General features: G+C 29.2%; 1 protein-coding gene and 1 pseudogene across 1 annotated transcript; both read right to left on the reverse strand.

Moving 5' to 3' along the window:
* Positions 1-454: 454 nt before the first annotated feature.
* LOC149061711 (protein ZBED11-like) lies at positions 455-5029 on the reverse strand. The gene is made up of 6 exons (XM_089215077.1): positions 4745-5029; positions 4500-4686; positions 4086-4280; positions 3868-4026; positions 2264-2359; positions 455-564 (listed from the first exon to the last, which is right to left on the reverse strand). The coding sequence occupies exons 1-6, from the start codon at positions 5027-5029 to the stop codon at positions 455-457; spliced, it is 1032 nt and encodes a 343-aa protein (XP_089071203.1).
* A 10491-nt stretch (positions 5030-15520) lies between these two features.
* LOC149061712 (uncharacterized) lies at positions 15521-17344 on the reverse strand (annotated as a pseudogene).
* Positions 17345-24011: the final 6667 nt, after the last annotated feature.

Here is a 24011-nt window from a genome sequence, read left to right on the forward strand (position 1 = left end):
GTGACGAAGATAGGTATCACGATCAACAAACAACTCGAAGTTGATTGTGAATTCATTATGCTGATATTATTATAATAATATATTGTCATTGTTACAGTTGTGTCGGTAGTCGGGTCAAAGAATCACGAAGGTAATGTCTAATATAATACACACGTATTTAATGAAAATGGTATTTTCATGTATTTTAATTTAAATCGAATAATATAATATTTATAATATTTAATATAGAGTCAATGTTATTATAGATTCAGAAATTTTAAAAGGCGATTTTGTAAGAGCGTATTTTTTCAGGAAAAAGTGCTGCGACAACACACCTGACTCAGTAAACGGAACCCAAAATACTCTGACAGATCCTGCGTCGTTTTAGGATTATTTATAACATCCGGAGCTCCGATGACGGCGCTCTCACTGGTCGGCCGTTTTCTCGTGCCACACGATTGCCCACCCACAAAAGCTAACCACCCACTACCATTCTTGGAATTCCCGAGTCAACGCCGCCGCCGCTGACGAGGAAGTTTGGCCCCCCTACCTTGTGCCGTGCCACCCAGGACATTGGATTTGTCCCTGGTTACAATATTACGTATAATATGTATCATTATTATAACGGTACGAATTCACAGGAAATATATGAATTCTCCATTATAAAAACAAAATATTTTTGATAGCATAACGAATAACGTTCCGTTATTCCCCCCCCCCCCCAAAAAAAAAAAAAAATTACTAATTAACAATTTTTAGTGATGATTTAAAGAATTAATTTTTAGAGTTGTGTTAATACTTGACGATTTTAATATAAAAAATAATAATAGTAAGCGATTGCACATTAAGAAAATAAAATATTTCATATTATTCATCACAACGACCTACAACGAATATTTTAATATGATGGTCATTAGAGAAAGTATAATTTGTGGTCATTTTTAATCTTTTTGTAAGGTGAAAAGATTATTTTTGTAAATTTTACTAAATACACTTAAGAAATGTTTTTTTAAAGCATAATCAATTTTCAGTACAAATATTGTGATATTTATTATCGAATTTATGTTTAAATGTGTGTTCAAAACAATTATCAACATGATATTTAAATATATACAATATTGGTATAATTGAAATAGTTATTTATAATATTACGCTGCTGATATTGTATCATTATCACGCTATAAAATAATATTCGATTAATAGTACCACTATAGGTATAGTAAATTTATTAATTTTGAAATAATTTGTTTAATTACGAAGTAATATTATCTAATTTATGTTCAGTTAGCATAGTATTTTTCATTATTTCTATAAAAAAGTTGTGTTAAAAAAGTACACAAATGGGTGTCAGATTTAAGAAAAATCGCAATTGCGAAGAGGAGGGGGCTTTACTAAATTTCGCTACTGGGTAACTCGAACAAATCATATTTTTAAAAATGTGAATTTAAAAAAAAATATTTTGTGACAATCATATTATAACTATTATTGGAATACTTAAGCGAATGAAGTATTTATTTTATTATTAAGTTTTGTATTGGGTAATGAATTATGCAATTATACTATACACATAAATTCTTATGTTAATAATATAACATATATATAGTATATTTATGTGAGGACTGGTGTATTTGGAGCTATTCAGGTTTTTAATATACGAGTAATTATCATGCAATAATCAAACAACATGATATTCATGCCTTTATTTGATTGAATTTCTTTCGAGTATAAAAAAGTTGGATTACAAATTCTTTTGAGTTTAATTTCAAAACAATTCTGATTAAGTATTTACTATGTTAAGTCTAAAAAAAACCATTTACTTATAAATTGTTTTTTTTATAAAGTTCGTAAAATAACTAATTTTGATTTTCTTCAATTTTATGAAAAAAAAAAAAACGAAAAGGAATCGAAAACCTTTAAAAATAAACTTCTGTGTATTATTTTCAGAACGTAATAGTTATTATTTCTTAAAGATTTAACAGATCCACTCTTGTATAACTCCTAGTAATCTGATAGCTGAAGAAAGCTTGCTGTTAATTATTTCTGGTTAAGAGTATTTCGGTAGGTATTGTATAATTATTTCAAGAATTAAGGTGTTCTGACAACTATGGTATAAAATAAACATCTCTTCAGAATATTCATTTTACAAATTACTAATAAATAATAATTATCTTAATTTTAATTAAATTCTTTTTAAATTATAATACAATATTGTAAAATAATGACGTTCTTTGGTTTAAAGCAAATTTATTTTATGTGGTATAATATGGAATATAATTTTATCAACATATCAAAGCTTTATTGGTTGAAAAAATATATCGCCAGTGGCTATGTGTTCCTTTTTCTACCATGAGGTTAAGTGTTTGATGTTTACCATCAAAATCTGAACATAAGCACATAAATTCAATCCATATATTGTTCACGTTACAAACTACAAACACAGCTTAAAAGTACTTCAAGGGGTGAGAAAAAAATTTGAGTTATCTAGACTTGACCGCTGTATTAATTAGCCAATCCACAAAAAAAAAAAATTATATAATTTATCATAAAGGGGATCTAATTGGATCAGTATGTTTTTGTGAGGTAAAAACCAATTTTAATTCAATACGCATTCAATTCAAGTTACAATAAACAATAATTAATCAATTATAATACATTTGTTATAATTGGAGCTGGAATGGCGCAGTGTTTACGTAGATTTAACATGCATAGCCATCAGTTCAATTTAAGGAGCCAATAATGTGTGATAGATACACGCGGCCATCAGTTCCCACGGTCGTCAGATTGCATCATCTGATCTGGCGGTTTTCAACCAGAACCCATTCCATGGTTGGTGTTAAGTCTGCTCATGTCTATGTTACACTTATCGATCGGATTTATATTCTTAAATTTAACATACACAATAAAATAAGCAATTAAAATAATTCATTGGACGTTAATGTAACAATATTTCTAATTACAATCCAGTTTTAATAATAATAAGAAATCAACCCACAAGAATAATCAATCAAGACAAAATGTGGAAAGGAATAATCAATAACGAATCGTAAAAATATAAATATTCAGATGTTTGACTGACCACAAGGGAAACTGAAAGATAACTTTACTATACCAGATACTTACTATAAATGTCACCATAACATCTCCGTCCGGCTATACTTTCTTATATCTATTATAAATAGGGACCCAATTAATTTGTTGTAAAGCATTTTTAAAGCATATATTCAAAATAATTGTGTAGTCACTAAATCAAAAACATCAAAAATCATTGAATATATGATTTGAAAATGCTTTAAATTTTAACCAAGTTACTTTAAATTACTTTATTAAAAAAAAAAAAATGTTTTCACGTGTTACATGATCGCTACGTGTATTTTATATTTATTAGGTGATCCACAATACAATACCTCCGGCAGATCCAAATAACTGTATTCAATAGTCTTCCGATGTCAATATTTTATTCAGTTCGACAGTAGGCTTAAAATAAATATAAGTAGGAATCAATTTATCGATATAGTCGGATATAGTATATAAATATATATTTCACATAAAATTTTAAAATATAAATATATCAATTATTATAATATAACACATAATTATTGATAACATATCATAATCCAGAGGTTCCCAAACATTTTATTGTACGACCCATTTTGAGAATTTTTTTAAATTTGGGGACCCAAAATACATTGAATGACCTTTTTTTTAGTGAATCAGTTGCTTACAACGACAAACTAAAAGATAGATTTTATCCATATATTTTTATAATTATTTATTTAGTTATTAAAAAAAAAGAGTATAATATATTAGTAATTTAATTAGTATATAATTTAAATGTGAAGAGTGTAATTGTTTCCTATTTTTCGTCACTTCATCGATATCCACTTCAACATTTGTAAGTTTGAGACGCAATGAATTTGACAGTTTCAGTTTGTTCCCGTAATTTTATTTTGATAGCAACCATTGCTGAAAACACCACCTCACAATTATATGATGAAATTAATGGGATTAGTATCATTACAGATTCGTTGGAAATACTTGAGTAAATTTCTTGAACAGATAAGAACAGACTTATTAATTTTTTCGATTGAAATTCATTTTAAATACACCATCTTCATATAGTTTGATTAATTCTTCTTTCGCTCTTACTGATAATTCATTTGTCATGTCATGTTCTTGAAGAGGATTTGAAATAAATTTAATTTGTTGATAGTTCTCTATCTCTCTCAGAAAATATGAATCAAAATTATCTTTCAGTGTTTGTAAATTATCAGAAATATATGTAATAATGCTATTACCCACTTCTATTTTATTTTCAATTATGAAATTAGAAAATGATCAAAACAATCAAACATTTTGTTTTCAATATTATTTTTCCACAACAAAAGTTTTTTCATAAATGTTCGAATTTTGTCGTGAATTGAAAATATATCTCTGCTTATCCCTTGTATATAAATTAAGTTCATTTAATTTGGAAAATACATCTGCTAAGTATGTAAGTTTCAAAATAAACTTCTCATCACGTAAGAATTTTACGTAATCGTTTTTTTCGTCCAAATAATATGTGACTTCTTCACGAAGTTTGACAAGTCTTTTAAGAACTTTTCCCCTCGATAACCAACGTACCTCAGTGTGAAGAAGAAATGATTTGTGAATACTGCCTATTTCTTCGCAAAGCTTCTCAAATATACGGGACTGTAACGGCCTTGTCTTAACGAAGTTCACTATTTTTACAGACGTATTTAATACACTTCTAAATTCATCTGACAAAGATTTCGATACTTCCTAATGCCTCCCTATGGATATTGCAATACATCCATGGCACATTAGGATTAATTTCACGAATTTTAGTAATAAGGCTACTGTTCCTACTACACATTGCTCGGGCGCCGTCTGTACATAACCCGACACATTTCGTCCATTCAATTCGTTTCGCTGTTATATAAGTATTAAGAGTATTAAAAATCTCATCACTTGTATCTCGAATAATCGGTTCACAACGCAAAAAATCTTCGTGAGATTCATTCATCCATATGTAACGTATGAAAACCATCATCTAAGATAAGCCTTGACTATCTGTGGACTCGTCTAGCTGTAATGAGAACCATCTACTCAAATTAACTCTTTCAATCACTTTATTTTCTACCCATTCTGAAATTTCGTTGATTCTGCGTGACACTGTATTATTTGAAAGCGATAACTTTTCAACTTCTTTTACACTTTTTTGATCAAACATAATCTCCACTGCGTCTTTTATTACAGGTAAAATTAAAGACTCACCAATTGTGAGAGGCTTGCCAGTTCGAGCAATTCGTAAACTTATTTTATATGAGGTGTACGTAGCTTTTTGGTTAATTGCGGTAAAATTAAAAATATTATGTTTTGACGTTTTTAAAAATTCTAGTTTTCTTTCATAAAAATCGAATGGTTTATTCTTCATTTCTGGATGGTTCGTATCGATATGTTGATGTAGTTTGTTTGGTCGCATAATCTCATTTACAAGAAGTATGTATCCACAAATAACACATTGTGGTCGTGGATGTTCTCCGTCTCCGTTCCATGAAAATCCAATTTTCAAATACTCAGAACAATATTTTCTAAAAGTTTTTTTTTTTGTTTTGACTCCGAAGAACTTGTTGTAGGTTTATCGTAATTGAATTTTCTCTTTTTAACTGTTGCTACAGATACATCCTCTATTTCTTCTTGATTTTGAGTCATTGATTTTTTTTTTTTACTCATTTGTCCATAGTTGTACAAAAGTACAAAAAACCGAATTTATTTGAGAAAAAGTAGTATTAAATATAAAACTGCGTACACGTATCGTATTCGATGTGCCGTATGTTACTGAATATAATCAAAAATTTTAAACGTCATTTAGTCACCTACTAACATTAATTTGTTTCAGATAAATCGCTATCTTTTCAATGAGTAGGTATAACTATTAATCTGTAATAACTATTAATCTAAAAAATATGTAGTATTTCAAAATATAGCGTGACCCACCAAAAATATAATCGCGACCACCAGTTTGAGAACATCTGAGTCATAATCAAACCGCAACACCGAGACATATTATTTGTGCATATTATATAGTATTTATCAGTAAAGAATTCACGCAGAAAAAATATGGTTATGTATAATGTATATATAGTAACTATCTAACTATAACATAATATGTGTATTAGAGTTTATTAGAACAGCTTATGGAAGAAATGTGTACAGATAAGGGGAAATAACAATTTCCCTACTTAATATTTCGGAAGTATTATTTTTTTCTGAAATGTGTTACCTTCGTCAGTTCTCGTCGAAAACTTTTTCATTTTACTACAAATCAATAAAAACCAATAAATATTTCATCTTTAATTTATTTACACTAAGATTATTTGCAATGAAATTATGTTGTGTCATAGACAGTTTTTCAATTTTAACTTAATTTTGTTTTAACAGGAAAATAATTTTCTTCAGTCAGTTAAACTGTTTAATATTTATTAAATAAAATAAAATTAATGCAAAGAAACTTCGAGTGCAGTAAACGTCATTATAAAAATACAAATTGACAAGGATTTAAACAATTTTTCATTTAAGTAAAAAAAATATGTTCGCAGTTAGGTATTGCAATTATGTAGTCTATATAAGTATTGACTTACACAGGGAACTCAAATGAATATTATAAATATATACTGTAGACATGCAGTTTAACTAGTATAGATTAATCTTAATGGCGGAGAACATAATTTTGATTAAGAGTACATAAATCCCACTCAATTAGAATAAATGTGTTATCAAACGTTTCTTCAACAAACACTAATTAAATTTTATAATGTGATTGTTAAATGATTTATAAACGAGACATATGTTATTAATTTCATATGAAATCTGGAAGAATTATTATTTCAAATAGATAATTTTAAAGAATGAAACTAAACGATTATATATCTCATTTTCTCTTCTCACCATGATTCCTTTTCAAATATTAACGAAATCAACCCCGGTATCAGATCGGGGTGACTGCTTCTTCATGGATTTGGATAATAATATAGTATAATTACGTAATTATACGTAATTACTCTAGAAAAGTCCAAAATGTCACGTAATTTGATATTCTAGCTACCAACTACTCAAATAATAGATTGGGTATGTATAAGATAATATTAGGTTATCATTTTCAATCCACATTGTCGCTTATCTTTTAAGATAGTCAGAGGCGTATTTAGACACAGGCCCTTAGACTCAGGCCTAGAGCGGCAACATTGGAGGGCGGTAAATTTCAACAATTTTTTTTACAAAATTATAAAAAGTATTTTACATTTGATGAAATCAAATTCAACTAAATTTTGTTCGCTCAAAATTAATCATATATCTACATATATCTCAATGTATCTTTTTAATATAATAAATTGTAAATTTAAATATGTTTTATTAATAATTGTAGGGGAAGGATGAAGGGGGGGGGGAGAAGGCGGCGAATTGGAAAGTGGCTAAAGGCGGAAAAACCTTAAATATGCCACTGAAGATAGTGCTAGGTAAATTGGGTCCGAGATTAATTTGGTAGGTACATTTTGAAAGCGTTAAATTGAGTCCTGAGAATAAATTCAGGTAGTAGCTAAATAATGTTAGGTCCCACGAAAAAAAAAGATTGTAAGCCTCATAGTTCCAGCTACTAATAAAAAATTAAAAACTGAATTTCATAAGATTATACTATTATATACTTAATTTATATTAAATAAAAATATGACAAAAAATAAAAATTAAAGTCATTACTATATTATATTAAACGTATAATGTATAATGTACTCATTAAAAAACTTAATTAATATTGATTTAATTAATTCAAATCGGGTTTGTGCATTACTGGTGTATTTGGCCTTTACTAACCTAATGAAATTCATTTTTATTTTTTTTATTAATTTGTATTTATAATATTTTTAATCAATAAAAATGAAGTATATAATAATTTAATATAATGCAATTTATTTTTATATAGTTCGAAATATAATACAATAATAATAACAAAATGTATTTCTTATTTTTTAAATTGTTAGCTGGTATGGTGGGACCTACAGTTTTTTTCCCCCGGGACCAAAGGGCACCCGCAAAGCGGTGATACTCGTTTGCGCACAGTACACAATTTTTTACCTGTAAACTGAAAACTCGTTTGTGTACATCGAAAAACGTGAAAACCCGGTTAATACTAATTTTGACCTGAAAAATGACGACTTGTTTGCGTACAGCTATTAAATTCGACTTATATTATTACGTGTGAGCAAATTTCGATAAGATACACGTAATTGATTAACAAGTGTGCGGTTCTAAAGAAGCATTAATAATAAAACAGTAAATACAAACATAACATAGAAAAAACATGGCAAATTTATTTTAAACTAAATTAACCAAAAATGACATTTTTAATCACGCCAGTTGTAAACAGACAGTCCTAAGCCTGTAAAAGTGAGAAGGAAAATGTTTGAAAACAATCTTAAACATTATTTTTGTTAAGAGTTTTAGTAGAATTTTGCTATACTTAATGTACGCAAACGAGTCCTACGTTTTGGGTCATTTATCACAGGTATTAAAAATGCGTGTGCACAATCGAGTTATACATTTGTACCGTTGATAAGGACCGCGCACAATCGTATTGCAGCCATAACTACACATCGCTGCCGATAAAATACACACAATAGAAAAAAGGTCAGGTTGCAGGTAGATAGAAACCCTAGATACTATTATTAGTAATTATTATTGTTATAATAAATTATTATAGTATTACAATTGAAACTGTTCATAACAAAATAAAATATAATATTAAATATTATAAAATCACTTTCATGACTGCGTTGACGAATCCGGGTTGTTCAGTTATGATATTATTTCGCGTTGTTTTGTTTGATCTCATCGGGCTCCGGTGTCATTAACCTTTTCTCCGCGGTGCGTGTTGTGTTGACAATTTTGCTCAGTTTTCGCGATCGTTTATTGACAACGTATCATTAGCTCCGAGTAGTCCGAGTTATCGTAATATTATACACGCAACTATCGTGTCGACGATAAACGAATGCAGTCGGCCGTATTGTAGTTGTGTTGCGCATTTGGTGTACTTAATTATATTATTATTTTATCGTACGTCTAGACGTCTAGTACAAAAACTGCAGAGTGTAACGACGGCGAGGAATCAAAAAAATACATATTATAATGGAAATCGATCAAACGAAATTGGTGACTGAAGATTGTGTACAAGGTACAACCGTCATCAATGAGCAAGTAAGTATAGAAATTTAGGTGATAGGTTAACATAAGTGCAACAACAATTTACAGCTGTATGTGTATAATTAATTTAAAACTATCGTTAAATTGAATATTATTTAATTCATCATATTTTAGTGGAACAAAAATAAAAATTGATGGACATACAGGAATTTGTCCATCGTGTATTAATGGAATACCTACTCTGAAAAAGGTTCACGAATACTCGAAATATATGTTAAAAATTATGGGCAACTCCCCCTCATTTTGGTAGGGGACTTTAACACCAATTTTAATGATGAGAAATCGGAGACATTTAAAACTTTCCTCATAGAGACATATTCAATTTACGTATGACAAACAATCCCACATAATCTACAACAAGAGACGACACCACTATTGATGCTGTTTTTTCACGATATTTTGAAAAAATTATGTCACAAACATACGTGTCGTATTTCAGTTATCATAGTCCTATAATTTCGATGATTGAATATGAACAATAATAATAATTCAATGAATTTTTTTTTTGTAATTTCAATGAATTAAATAAAATAAAATAAAAAACCTGATAATATAATATTTACTTTCATTTCGTATAGTTCCACTGATATTAATCTGTAACCTATAAGACTGCCAAAGAAACTACGTTTCTACCGGGTATCCCATGACAGCACTCGACTTTTTATTATTTAAAAAGGAGTTTTAATGTTAGTATACTTTTATAACGTTATTGTCACTATAATTTTCACTTAAGTATATTCTAACTGGATTTACTATTTAATAGATTTATCAAATAAAATTTGGTCTTCTCCTACTCATTAAGACAATCTGCTACAATAACTGATTATCATTTATTTCTAAATACTTTTTTTTTTTTTTTTTTTTTTTTATAGTTGATAACTTATTTTAATTCGATTGCAAAAATACACCTCGAAAAAGGAAAATACATTTTAGTTGTCAGTTTAATTATTACCTGTGTTGAATATTTTAATAATATTGTCCAACGTTTATTTTTATCCACTCTTGAGAGATTTTTGTACTGTCTATATTTATTAAATAAAAGTGTGTTAAAAAAATAGATATATTATTAAGATGACATTATTATTACGACAACTTACAATTATTTATAACGTTTTGGTAACCAATATATTTTTTACCAAATGGTAGGGAACCAATTTAATGATATATATTAAGGGTATTGACTACCTGCATTTGGGCGCCTATTCAATTGCATCGGATAAAATAATGCATATTCGCATCTTTTATGCTAACATTCATTATTAGTGATTGATTAATCATACGACTAATATCGACAGTTTTTATAAAAGTAAACGATTTTGAAACACAAACAATTAAATAATAAACACAATTTAAAACTAATAGTTTTCATAAAATTAATTTCAATTAATTTCAAGAAAATTCAATATATTTTAACAATATGTCTTTGCATGAACATGAGAAATGAAACACAAAATACAGATATTGTATAACTTTCGATAACAGGTATAATGAAAAATATACATGAAATAATTGAGATATAAGTATGCAAGCAAACGTTTTAACAAAATATGATCGGTTTTTTTTTTTTAACAAGATTATTAGAGCTTTACTTAAAACTATTTTTTTTTTATAAAAAATGTTTGTTTTATCTCAAGTGTGTACCTTGTACATTAATTAAAAATGTTGGGAAATGATTATGGACTCTCCAACTCAATTGAGAATAAGTTTTTGTACATTGTATATTTGTATACCTATCAATTTCATGCCCTCAAATATCGACCGATACTGCATATAAAATTATGCTTCAACTACATTGTGAACCTATGAAGTTATTATAAATTATAAAAAGCTCAGATTTTGTTAATTAATTTTGTTGCGACTTCGCCCTATAGGTACTATTTAATCCAGAATTATATAGATTTTAATTACATATTACTATTATTTAGAAATCAGATCCGTTGAGAGATATTATGAAGCCCGGAGCAGAATGTAAAAGAAAACGATATTGTAAGCGTTGCATCTTTTTTTTCAGTACCACGGATAGTTAATTATTCTTATTATCAGCATATTATTATTTTATTTATTTATTTTATTTTACTAAATACGAGCGTAGGCCAAAATATAGTAAATCAAAGTTAAATCTTACATACAAATAGCAAATCAGCGGTAGTGAATCGAAACCAAGTGTTTAAATTAGAGTAAAAACGATGAGTGGACATTATTTAGCATGGCGTATGATGTAGTGAATCGAATTGTTCGAACTGTAGTTGGTGACGCGCATAGTGATAGCAAAGGTAGTGGTAGAGTGTGTCTGACGTTGAGGGACGCAAAATTTGATTATAGAAAAGAGCGGGGGTGCGTCGGCAGAGCCGTCAATGAGGGTTTTTGAGAAAGTTCAATTTACTGTCAACTCTTCTGTCGGCTAGCGTTGAAAGACTAAGCTCTTGGAGAACTGGTGTGTAGTAATTTAACGGGTATGGAATATTCAACACGTTACCGGTCTAAAATAAAAAGCGTTTTTGGACTCCCTCATTGAATTATTATGAGTGTTATATAATTATGTTCACGGTTACTACAACGTGGGAAAATCAATTTGTATTTTTAAATATAATTTTTAAGAGGATTTAGTAAAGTAATTAGAATATCTATCAAATAGTTGATACAAATAGCACAATTTAAATAAACCGTTCATCGTTTTTTTAATGGCTAGGGTAATTTTATATTATCATCATTTTGCATGTTATAAAATAATTTTACTGATACACAAAATTGATATTCATAAATTTCATAAATTGCCTAATTAATAATTAAACACAATTTTTGCTAGTAAATTAGTTCAGTTTACAAAATATTGATATTATTTAAAAAAATTTTAAAACAAATTTTTGATATTATTATCATTATTATTCTCTTATTTATTGCACAAGTAATAATTAAAATAATTACATTATCAAAATTTAATGTAAATATTTTAGCTATTGATTATTACTGTTTTTATAAAATATATTTAATTTCTACTAAAATTAATTTAAAAATGAAATTATTCATTTTAAATACATTTTAATAAGTTTTCAGCATTAAAATGTAAACGGTTAGTTTATAGAAAACAACGAAAAAGATTGATATGTAAAACTTAAGGGGGAGATAGCTCACAATTTATTGGCACAGGATGGAAAATCCTAAAAGCAGCCCTGTGGATTTATCACGCAAGTGCGGAAGTGCGCATCATAACAAATTTACGTTAAGAGGACGCCACACCCGCATGTGTTGTCTTCGTCGTACAAGTGCGTAGCATAGCAAATTTTACGCTCAGCAGATCACGTTTAACTCCGTTATTTTAAAACTTAGAGTGAATTGACCTATTATAAAAATTAAAGGCAAGGTTATTACCGAGTGCATCTCATAGGCTTTTTATTATATTTTAATTTTAAAGCGAGTAATGAGTATTTTAAAATTGTAAATAATTTTTATATCTAAAAATACTCATAACTTGGCTTAAAATAAAAATATAATAAAAAGCCTATGAGATGCACTCGGTAATAATCTTGCCTTTAATTTTTATAATAGCAGGTTAGACAACACATGCGGGTTTGGCGTTCTCTTAAGCAATTCATTTCTAGTTCCTATTCACTAGTTGCTTTATTTTTAATATAATTTTGAATTTTTCTAATTCTAATCTTAGAGGTAGATAACAATACATTACTTTTTTGAGATATTTTGATTTTAATGTAAGTGATTATAGTTATTACACTTAATTGTGAAAAATATTTAAGTTTAAAAATGTCCATAATTCGCTTTAAAATAAAAATAAAAAATAAACAATAGTGTTGTATGTTTGAAATATCACAAAATATTTTAATATTATAAAGACATAACATTACTATATTCACACTTCACACTTTCACAATGGGATTGTTGTTCCAACATCGTTATAAAAATCAAAAGCAACACAATATTATATTAGGTACTTAATATTGATTTCCCATTTGTCAGAAATATTATACACAGAAACTAAAGCACAGATACTAATTAAGTGGCATCAGTGAAGGTCTAAAATACTTTACCTATATTTGTCACATAAAAAATGGTGTTCGGGTAGGCTCGTAGACAAGGGTAATGGCTGCCTTTGTTGTACGACGTTGTTGTTTAAACATGCGTTGTAGCGTTGTAGGTACCAGAGAAAAGAGATTATAAACTAAATTTCATAGATTTAATATTCAGTATATTATGTACATTTCAAACGATAACATTTAAAAGAATGAAAGAGAGTGTTATTGAATTATGGAAATTAAGTTTACCTTCTCTGTGTAAAAGGAGGTAAGCGTCACGGTGTATATGATTCGTTTGAAGTTGGTAAATGTTCTTTGATTTTGACTACGTTTTTAAGTTATTTATAAGTTGTAATTTTATATACACGTTTATGATAAACTTTTATCGCCAGTGCGCATATAACGTTATTTTATAATGAGAGGTAGGTATTTAGTTAATGATTCAATTTTATGTAATGGGTTAAAACAATATATTTTGAATAAAGACTCACTTATTAAAATAACTTTTCATAAGTTTTTAAATCATATTTCTTGTAGATTACTTGGGTTAATAATTTTATTTTAAGAAATAACATAAACATTGTATAATATTATAAATTAGTTACCTTTTCGAATGAAAATATTTGTTCAATATTATAATGTAGATTTAATTACATTGATATGTTTAGACTCAGATACACAAATAGATATTTTAGATGAAACAAAAAAAAAAGAACTAACGGGATTTTTGTAAAAACAATTTTAAGTAAATAAAATAATAAATGTGAAATCACGAATCTTCAGGTAGGATAAATAATCACTGTGGTAGAATCTGAATTTTGATAATACTTTAATATTTTTTAACTAATTTCAAATATAATTTCTTATTTTTTGTTATAATTACTAAATCATTTTGTTTTATTGTTTTGTTATTTACTTATTTTTATATCAGAATGTTATTTTTTTTCAGTCAAATTTCTTAAGGCTCAGTCAAACAGAACGCGGACTGTCCTCGCGGGCAGTAAGGTCAGTCTACTCAGTCTACACTCTACGTGTATGCTCTGTTTGTTTGAATACACTGTTAGAATTTTTGTTTAATTTTTTTTTTGTGACCAAAATTACCAAATTTTAAAAATGACATCCAGTAGTCCAGTATTCAAATTGAAAAAAAAACGAAAAGGAGAGAATGAGTGTATGAAATTAATGAAAAAAGAGAAGAGTTAGGTTGACTTAGTATGACTAATTAGTATGACTCGATAACAATTTGAGGAAATACACAAACTGGTATTACCAAGGATCTCAAAAATGATGACAAACTGGAGAAACCTATTGAAGCACAATGAAAACGCTTGAAATTTGTTTTAGGCAAGTCTTTATATACATGAAATAGGTAGGTATATGAACTATCAAAACTTTTGTATTTTAAATTATGAATGATATAAGAATTTTTTTTATTAATAATTAAGTAGTATTTTTTATAATAATATAAACACGAAAAAGCATTAAATTTTTTTTACCGTTTGTGTTTCGGCTATGTAGCAATACACATTGTTACATTTTAAAACATATCTTTAGTTGACTGGGTATGAACCGGGTTTGATCTATACATATCAGTGATATTTTTTTATAGAGTTTTTAGCTCTTTGAAATTGTAAAACACTGGTGAAAATTATAAGTCAAATTCTTTATCATCATTATCAATAATAAAATACTGATTGTATGATAGTACGTGTAATTTTGTCACACTAAAAATGTGCCCAGCGTTTTTCCGAATGGCTGTCCAGGAGTGGATGTAATCGCTACCACTATATGGTATTTACGTCTACAACATCAAATAATTTAAATTTAAATACCTATTTTTCTTACATTTTTTTGACCATCAGCATTCAGTTTACATAAATGTTTTATTACATAGTTAAATTAAGTAATACTTAAAAATTCTATTTTTCTATACATACCGATTGGCGATTATTAAAATCTAAATTAACATTAAACTTTTCTTGGGTGCTAAATTAAAAATTGGGAATGCTAAGCACGCCCAAGCCCCCTAATTGTGCCTAGGGATCTAGGTGTACGCGGAACTTTTCTCAATTGTTTATTTCATAATATAATAATTTTACTTTTTATGTACCTATAGGTACAATTATATTATTTGTATTACCATAATATATTATTATCATTTTGTTATGTATGGAGTTTTTTGAGCAATTTCATTTTTTTTTTGTAACATCAATGCGGAGTTGCCCGATTGCGGCCCGAATTCAGGTAGTCGTATTTTATCCCAAATTTAAGTATCCCGATTGCGGCCCGTCCAAACACACATTGGTTCACAAAATACCTTATAATTAATATATATAAATAATATGTTTAATCACCAAATAATAAAGTATTTCAAAATTATTATGAAACAAGTATAAAGTATAAAAAGTATTTAAATACATGGCAAGTATATTTTATATTTTAAATACTTTGTGAATGGATGTATTTGTATACAATTTTAAAAGTATATACCTATATATACAATTAGTCAAATAATATAAAATAATAAATTGTTTACAATAAAAAAAGATGTGAATTACAAATAATATGTCAATAAATAGTAAAATAATTATAGTGTTAGAGGTAGATTTTTAAAACTTATTATTTTTACAAAATCTAAATTAGATATGTCTAAGTTTTTTAATTTTGTAATTTGGGTTAGTATGAATTTTTTTTTATTAATTTGTTTAGTTGTTTCCCGAGGAGTAAAAACTATAGATGGCATTTTTATTTTAGCATCTGTTTGGCATTGTTTCAAAATTTCCAAAAATTCCAAAAATTGAAATATACTTGGATGTGAAGTATGAAATAATGAATTGAATTTCGAATGGAAACTTTCACACGCATTCGTTCTCAAATACATACTGGAACTACAAGTAGCCCATATTTCAGGGGGCAAATCAGAATCATCATCAATATAAGTTTCCACTAAATAATCGCAAAATTTTTGTATTTTAGCCGTTGAAGGTTGTATAGAAGCTAAATCTATGGCAAAACATTCACCAACCATTTCAGGTTCTAATAATGGCAATCCAAATATATATGTTAAAAACTTTCCTATATCACTATCTTTGTCTTTATAATCCGTACTTAACCCTAAAGACTGGATTTTTCGCCACCACGATTGACCTAGATGGAACCTGCAACCTTTTATAGTAGCCAATGGCCAAGTTAAGCGAATTGCCTTGTGTATAGATGTTTCAAAATCTACGAATATTACATCGGGCTTAAAATTAAAATTAAATGTATTACATTGTTCTATTAGTCCATTAAATGCATTTTGATAGCTTTCAAATTTTTTGTCTGGTAATAAAAAATATGCAATAGGATAATAATGACCATTATTCAATGCATGGAGAGTAAATAACTGACAAAAATATTTAGTACAGCATCGAAATGTCCCATCGACATAAATTTGAGAAATTGATGATAAATTTCGTAAGTTACTTTCACAAGAAAATAGAATAAAATTCTTAATACTATCGTTGATAAGTAAAAATTGTTCACCTTCGTTTGTTTCGATATCAATGGACCTTAAAACGTCATGTACTTCTTGCATATTGGTTGGTTTAGCTGGAAGGATTTTTCTACGAGCCTCATAAATTCCTTTTCGAAAGCAATTCACATCTGTAGTGGTAATATTCTCAACTCCTATAAATAAAATCGAAAAGAAAAATGTTATAACTAATAATACATATGTACCTACCTATTATAAATTATTAATTATTAATTATTGACTTACCACTTTCTTTTAAACTACCATGGATTAATTTGGACGGTCGCTCACAAATATTTTCAGTTGCCTTTCTTTTAATATCATTACGTATTTTTTGACGTTTCAAAATCTGTTCTGTATTGGCTTCATGATTGTGATCATCGACGTCAAATTTACTTTGGCTTATTAAAATTTCTTTATTGTATCGCTTGACAAAACTTTTACAACTTTTATTTGTACAACACAATTTTTCTATATCATTAGCTAATAACTTATGAAATCGAAATTTATATTTAAATATTACTAATATTGGTTTATCTTTTTCGCTAAGCATTTCGTACATTTCCATAATTTAAACTTTATAAAACGAAGACTCAAACGATACTATAACAGCACAATATACAACTGTGTTCCACTAGCAACCTTGCAATCTTACAGTTTATCTGCTTTTTTTTTTTATCTTTAATAGACTGAAAATTACCACGCCGAATTTGGTGATCGTATGAATCATGAATACGATAGTTATATTTATGTCAATATACGTATCGGACGCAATCGGGATATTTATTTAGTTTTGATAACCACTTAAATATTATTTCCTACCTAATATGGACGGGCCGCAATCGGGATAGGCGAAAAGGTAAAAAGGTTACTTTGGGCCGCAATCGGGCGACACCCCATCAATGTACCTATCTACCACACACCTATTGGGGTTTCCAAAATCCAGAATCTGATTTTGTAATAATGGGCGATTAGAATTTCCAATTATAATGTTTTTGTATGGGTTGCATACGAATTGCGTCCCGCGGCAACAATTCTTTCCAAATTGTGTGCCGTGTATTTTTTATGGTAAAACTAGTTGTGTCCCAATTAATTTTTGTGATCATACTATACTCTAGCCACTGAGATACCGCTACTGGGTGGCATCCAAATCTCGTCTGTTCTCACGCATTCCCACCACCAAACCTCACGTTTTGCTGGCCGCCATCACGGTTACTGCCATAGTCATCGACGCCGCAACCGTCACTGCGTGGCAAGGAGGGGGATTTTGCATAATTAATAGGAAGTAAAAAGGGAGAAAATGGGTACGAAACCTTGGAACCCGTTCATTTGGATGTGACAAAGAGTGGCGCTCCCTTGTTAGTCAGACTATAGTTGACTTTAGCCCCTCTTTCAAATGAAAATTCATCTAGTTGGTAGTTTAAGGGGTTAAAAGTTAAAAATGTCCAAAAGTTTTCAAAAGCGTCTTAAAAAACCATGAAAAAGTAACAAAAAACGGAATTTATAAGCATAATCAGTTTTCGACAATATTGATTTTTTTATTTTGATGTAACTCAAAGGCAATCTTTGTAAATACTTAAAATTTTCACCAAATGTTTATATTAGCATTATATAGTTACAATTAAATTTTCAAAACATTTTGACCTTTTTTAAGCTATTTATGGAAATTTAAATTTTCAGTTCTTCTAAGTTTATTTTTCTTAAATGCCCATAAAAAAATTGGACGTCCAAAAATTTTATAAAATTTAATACTAGGTTATTAAAGTTGAACTTATCGTAGTAAAAAAATATTAAAAATTAGTGGTCACAATTTATATTTATAAGCATTTAAAGTTAAAATGCTTACGATGTCTCCCCCCCAAAAAAAATAAATTGGTAGCCCTACGTCTCAAGCACGAAAGAACATTTCAATACTAGCTTCAGAATCAATTAAGCAAATAGATGCAAATAATAAGTACAATTAATATTTGCAATAAAATGATACGAATACAAATATCATTAATTATAATTATTAATACATATTATGCATTTAATGTTTTTAATACTTCCAAGTTATTTTCAAGAGTTACCCCCCCCCCCCCCTCCTATGAATATCGAGCATCTCTAAATAACGGACAAAATTACGGCGATCGAGAGTGTCCGGTATTTAGAAGATTCTCTGTACTACCTTGAAAGTTAAATAATATTATTATTATATCAAATAGTTTGGTAGATATGTAAATCAGAATGTAATTGGTAATAATGAACGTTGTATAATATGGTTTTTTGTATACCTAGGTAACTTTTCCTTCGTAGGATAGTAAATATTTATACTTCATATAGTTATTTCCTTCCGCTTTTAGGAATATTATTATCATTTCCTAAATTGTCAACATTTCCGGTAATATATAGAATTTGACCACTCACTGAGTTGGCAAGAATTTCAGCTTCAATAAGGTTTTTTTTTCAAAGATATATTTTTAATCTCGTTTCATTGCACATTAAGGGAGCATTTAAATTTCGCATGAGAATAATCGGCGCACCAATTTTTAAATCAAGTTTGTGTAGGAGAGACCTGATGGATTTAATGAGTTTAGAAATTCAGTCAGGATATCTATATCTTCATCTTGATTAGAAAGTGTATCTATGGAAATATAATTTTTTTTGGAAACTACACGGAAAGAACTTTTTCGTTTATGATGTTGACGGTGGCAGCGTCGTTTTTTTTTTACTGTATGGGTGGGGGAAACCCGAGCATCATAAGTACCTTTAAGTACGAAAGTAGGAGAAGGGTTAGACGCTAGGATTATAATTTATACTAGACACACTTATTTAATTTGTATGACAAATAGGTTAAATAACAACAGCTAGGAAGTAATTTTTGACCTCGCGTTTTTTTTTTTGTTTACTTATACTTATTTAGTAGTTAGTAGCTTAATGTAATTCATTAAAAACAAATATTGTACTTTAGAAATAGTATTAAAAGTTTTTAAAACAATGGATTGTGTTCTTCTTATAAAAAAGTGTCTTGATTACCTATTTAATTTAATTTCCTTTGTTAATTTGAATATTAATAGATGTTGATATAAAATATGTATTTTAAGGTTATTATTCAAACTTTAATGGTTCGTAATAATTTTTAACTTATAGTTGTTAATTTAATAAAGTAAATCAATTATTACACTTTTTAAAACAATTTTAATACTTTTAAAAGATAATATTCTCAAGAGAACAATTTCCAAGAATTTCTTTGATTTAATATCAGCTCAGGCATGAATATATTATATAACGTAAATAAGTTTATAGGAATAAACTTAATATGATATTCATATTTTATTTTCAAACTAAATATATCTTAATATTAAATGAATTACAGCAACATAATTGTATCATACTATAACGTCCTATTGTTTATATATTTTATACGTCATCATTATACTAACAAAATAACGTATATAAATGTATATTTTATTAGTAATCCGGTTCTAAAATAACACTCAGTGTAAATATAAATCCAGTAAAAGAATAATATGTATTATAACAATGGCAGGTAGATACCGATAATATTAAATACGTTCAGACATATTCACGTAACTTTTATTATATATATATACATCATTTCTAATACTTTAAACTGTAATCCCACCCAATTTAAACACGAACTGATGTATTTACATTTTGGACTTAATATCTACATAGAATGGTATTGTTAAAGGCCATGCGTGAAACATTTGAACAATGATAATATTATATTATACTAGCGAGTAGCTTTTAGTTAATTAAGTTCTTTTAAAAATCAAACCTTAAGGAGATTTGATATTATAACGACTGTTTTATAAGGACTTTAATATTGCCTATAGGCAATAATTTAAGCCCATGATGCGTACGTGTCATGTAAATGTGCGATACAAGTATGAAATCTAACTTATCACAGTGGCGTGCCCAGGAATTTCCAATGTGAGAATGTAGGTACCTCATAATACGTTTAAATTAATTGTGGAGGTAACATCATAGACATAAATAAAAGAATTTATCAAACAATGGAGGAGGGATATAATTCCTTACCAGTCCTCGCTGGGTACACTATTCCGCCAACCTACGAGTATACCTATGGGTTTGTGTATTGCTGTGCATACTAGTTGACTCCCAAAATATACGAATTGCCTCCCATCCTTATCGTAAATAAAAAGGTTAATTTACACTAGTTGCCTCCGATGACTAGGTAGTTCATAATAATCATAATTATATACGAATTGCCAAAAATGTTCACACTAATTGCCTCCCATATAGAATTAAGTAGTGGTTCATAAACTTCACTTAACAGTTCAACATAAATAGATAATATTTATTCATTATTGAAAATATCAGACTTGGTAAAATCAATAATATTACAAAAATAATCAATACAAATAAAACATATTTTACTACTAATTAAAAATATATAGTGCAGTTAATAATATCAGTCTTAGGTATAATATATAGAATAATGTTATAATAGTAATTTTAGACAAATATTTGGTGTCTGGGGTACCTATGTCAATAACATAAATGTATGGCAATAATAATTTAATATAATATGTATATAATGGTAAATTATTTATAACATTGCTTAGGCTTGTATTTTTTAGCCAATATTTGTGGTGCTTAAAATTTGACTACACTTTTTTCACTCAGCTTTTTTATTTGGGTATCAATGAAAATTATTTTGTTTCTAATTTGTAATCGTCCGTGTACTTTAGGCTTATTATAACTTTGTATTAAAATGACAGTCTCAGTCAGAATTAATTTTAAAACTTCAATAAATTTGTATATATTAGGATGCGGAGACTCAAAATAGCTATTAAATTTGCTAAGAAAGGATTCACATGCATTGGTTGTGCGATGAATGCTAGAACCTTTTTTCTGCCCATATATAAGGTGGAAAAATTGAATCCTCTGATATATATGTATCTACTGAATAGTCTGAAAATTAAGTTATTTTATCATCTAAAGGCTGTATACTAGTTCCATTGAAAACATATCTCCAACTTCCGCCTGGTTCAAAAATGATAAGCCAAATATGTACGTTTAATATTGTCTTATCGAATCGTCATTAGAGTATTGCAAAGCTAACCCAAGTGACTGAATTTTACGCCACCAAGCTTGCCCAAGATGAAATCGACAACCTCTAATAAAAATATTTGGCCATATACATGTTATAGAATTGTATATGGCTTTTCAAAATAAATATAAATTATGTTAGGCTTAAAATTACTATCATTTTTAAGCACGACGTATTTAATACATTAAATGTATATGTTAGTATATGTTTGTTCACTTTTATCTTTTAATAAAAAAAAAGCTAGAGGTATGTAATAGTTAATGATAAATTTATGAATAGTAAATAATTGAGTAAAATATTTGGTGCAGTATTGAAATGTTCCATCTACATATAGAGTATCAATTTTTACGAGGAATTCCAAATTAGTTTTGATAGAAAATAAAACAATTCCGGATACTACATCGTTGTGCAATGAAAATTGTTCATTTTCATAAATTATATCTATCTCTTCTAAAACATTATGAACTTAATTTCTAGTTTTAAGTAAGTTCGTCAAAATTGAGCTACGAACTCGATGTAAATTTTTTTTATGTATAATACATTGGTAGTTGTTATAGTATCTAATTTATGGTGTCTTAATTATGCATGTTATAACTTTGAAGGCCTTGTAATAATGTTTCAGTGACCAGTGGCGTCGGAGAAGGGGGCAGATGGGGCAATTGACCACTCACATATAAACCAAGGGGGGTAAAATTATAATTTTGTCCCCCAACCACATTAACATTAAAACAATACCATGGCAGTAAATTACATTTATACGTATTCAAAATTTCAAAATTGAACTAATTTTCGTGAATGCGCACGATAGTATTTTTATTATTATAACATAATTCCAATTACCACTGATTATACTATACAAGTATACCAGTATTTATAACCAATGATAATAAATAATATTGAATAATTTAAAACTATAAAAATAAAAATAGACATTTTCTGTTCGGAGTGCTTTATCAAATTACAGGGAAATTCCACCAGTCCAGTGTTCTAACAGCGAACCATGTTGTTGTTGTTGTGTAATATTATTAGACTATTTATGGGTTGAACCTACGGTGTTTATTAAATATTTTAAAACGCAAGCCGATTTTATTACTAGTAGACACTACTACACTAGACTGTGTAGACAACCTCCCCCACGGGACCCACCTTGACGCGGTGGGGGAGCTTGCGGGCCTTTGATTAGGTCTTACTAAGCGGTCCCAAAACCCGACTCTGACCTTAACTGGTTGGAGCCTGGGCAAAAGAGCCACCTTTGGTGTTGGCTGATTGGAGGTGGCAGGTTCGGTTGGCAACGTTTGCATCGCCCAACACGGTGAACCAAATAACTAACTGGAAAGTTCTGGACGAGGAAACGAGAAGTGACCACAAATATATACACTTCGTGATCGGGGCACAGGTGGCGAAACAAGACAACGGACGAATAGGACGATGCTGGAAGAAAATCGACCCTCAGAAACTCAAAAAATATCTGGATGATCACAAGCCACCCAAAGAAGCATGTGAGCTGATGGAAACCATCAAGGGAGCTTGTGATGCGGTCCTGCCAAGAATAAGAAACGCACAAAGCTCTCGCAAACCGCAATACTGGTGGACGTCGGAGATAGCGGAGCTAAGGAAAGTCACACTAGCAGCTAGAAGGAAATACCAAAGGGCAGCAAGGAGAGGACCAGCTGAGGCAGAAAACCATATATTCAAGGAGGCGAGGAGAAGACACCTCAGGTTAGCAATAAAAAGGAGCCAAGATGCCTGCTGAAAAAACTTGTGCACTGAGGTGGATCACAACCCGTGGAGAACGGCATACAGGATGGTCATGAGGAAAATTGGAAAACAACCAGCAATTCCAACCAATCTGATCCTCGAAATCATATCGGAACTCTTCCCAACCCACGCCATGGTGGAAAGTGTAGAAAATAATGTGACGACGCGTGGTACCTCCAATAACACTCCAGGAATTAGAGATAGCAAGCCGAAGACTATACCCAGGCAATGCACCTGGGCCGGATGGCGTCCCAAACGAAGCGCTGAAGGTCGCGGTGAGGACGCATCCAGCAATGTTCCAGGGGGTATATGATCGATGTATGAAGGACGGCGTTTTCCCGAAGCCGTGGAAACGAGCTAGGTTGGTCCTCCTGAAAAATGGTGATAAACCGGC

This window comes from Diuraphis noxia, unplaced genomic scaffold, assembly GCF_037042655.1.
Source record: "Diuraphis noxia isolate RWA-SAM2 unplaced genomic scaffold, SU_Dnox_SAM2 contig0001, whole genome shotgun sequence".
In the NCBI taxonomy this organism is placed as follows: Eukaryota; Metazoa; Arthropoda; class Insecta; order Hemiptera; family Aphididae; genus Diuraphis; species Diuraphis noxia.

Excerpts from the sequence above, each read along its gene's own strand:
- LOC149061711 (XM_089215077.1), bottom strand. The coding sequence starts at position 5,029 with ATGGTTTTCATACGTTACATATGGATGAATGAATCTCACGAAGATTTT. Across the intron at positions 4,687-4,744 it reads TAGGAAGTATCGAAATCTTT|ACAAGGCCGTTACAGTCCCG; the intron begins GTCAGATGAATT and ends AACTTCGTTAAG. Across the intron at positions 4,027-4,085 it reads AATCAAACTATATGAAGATG|AAATTTACTCAAGTATTTCC; the intron begins GTGTATTTAAAA and ends TATCTGTTCAAG.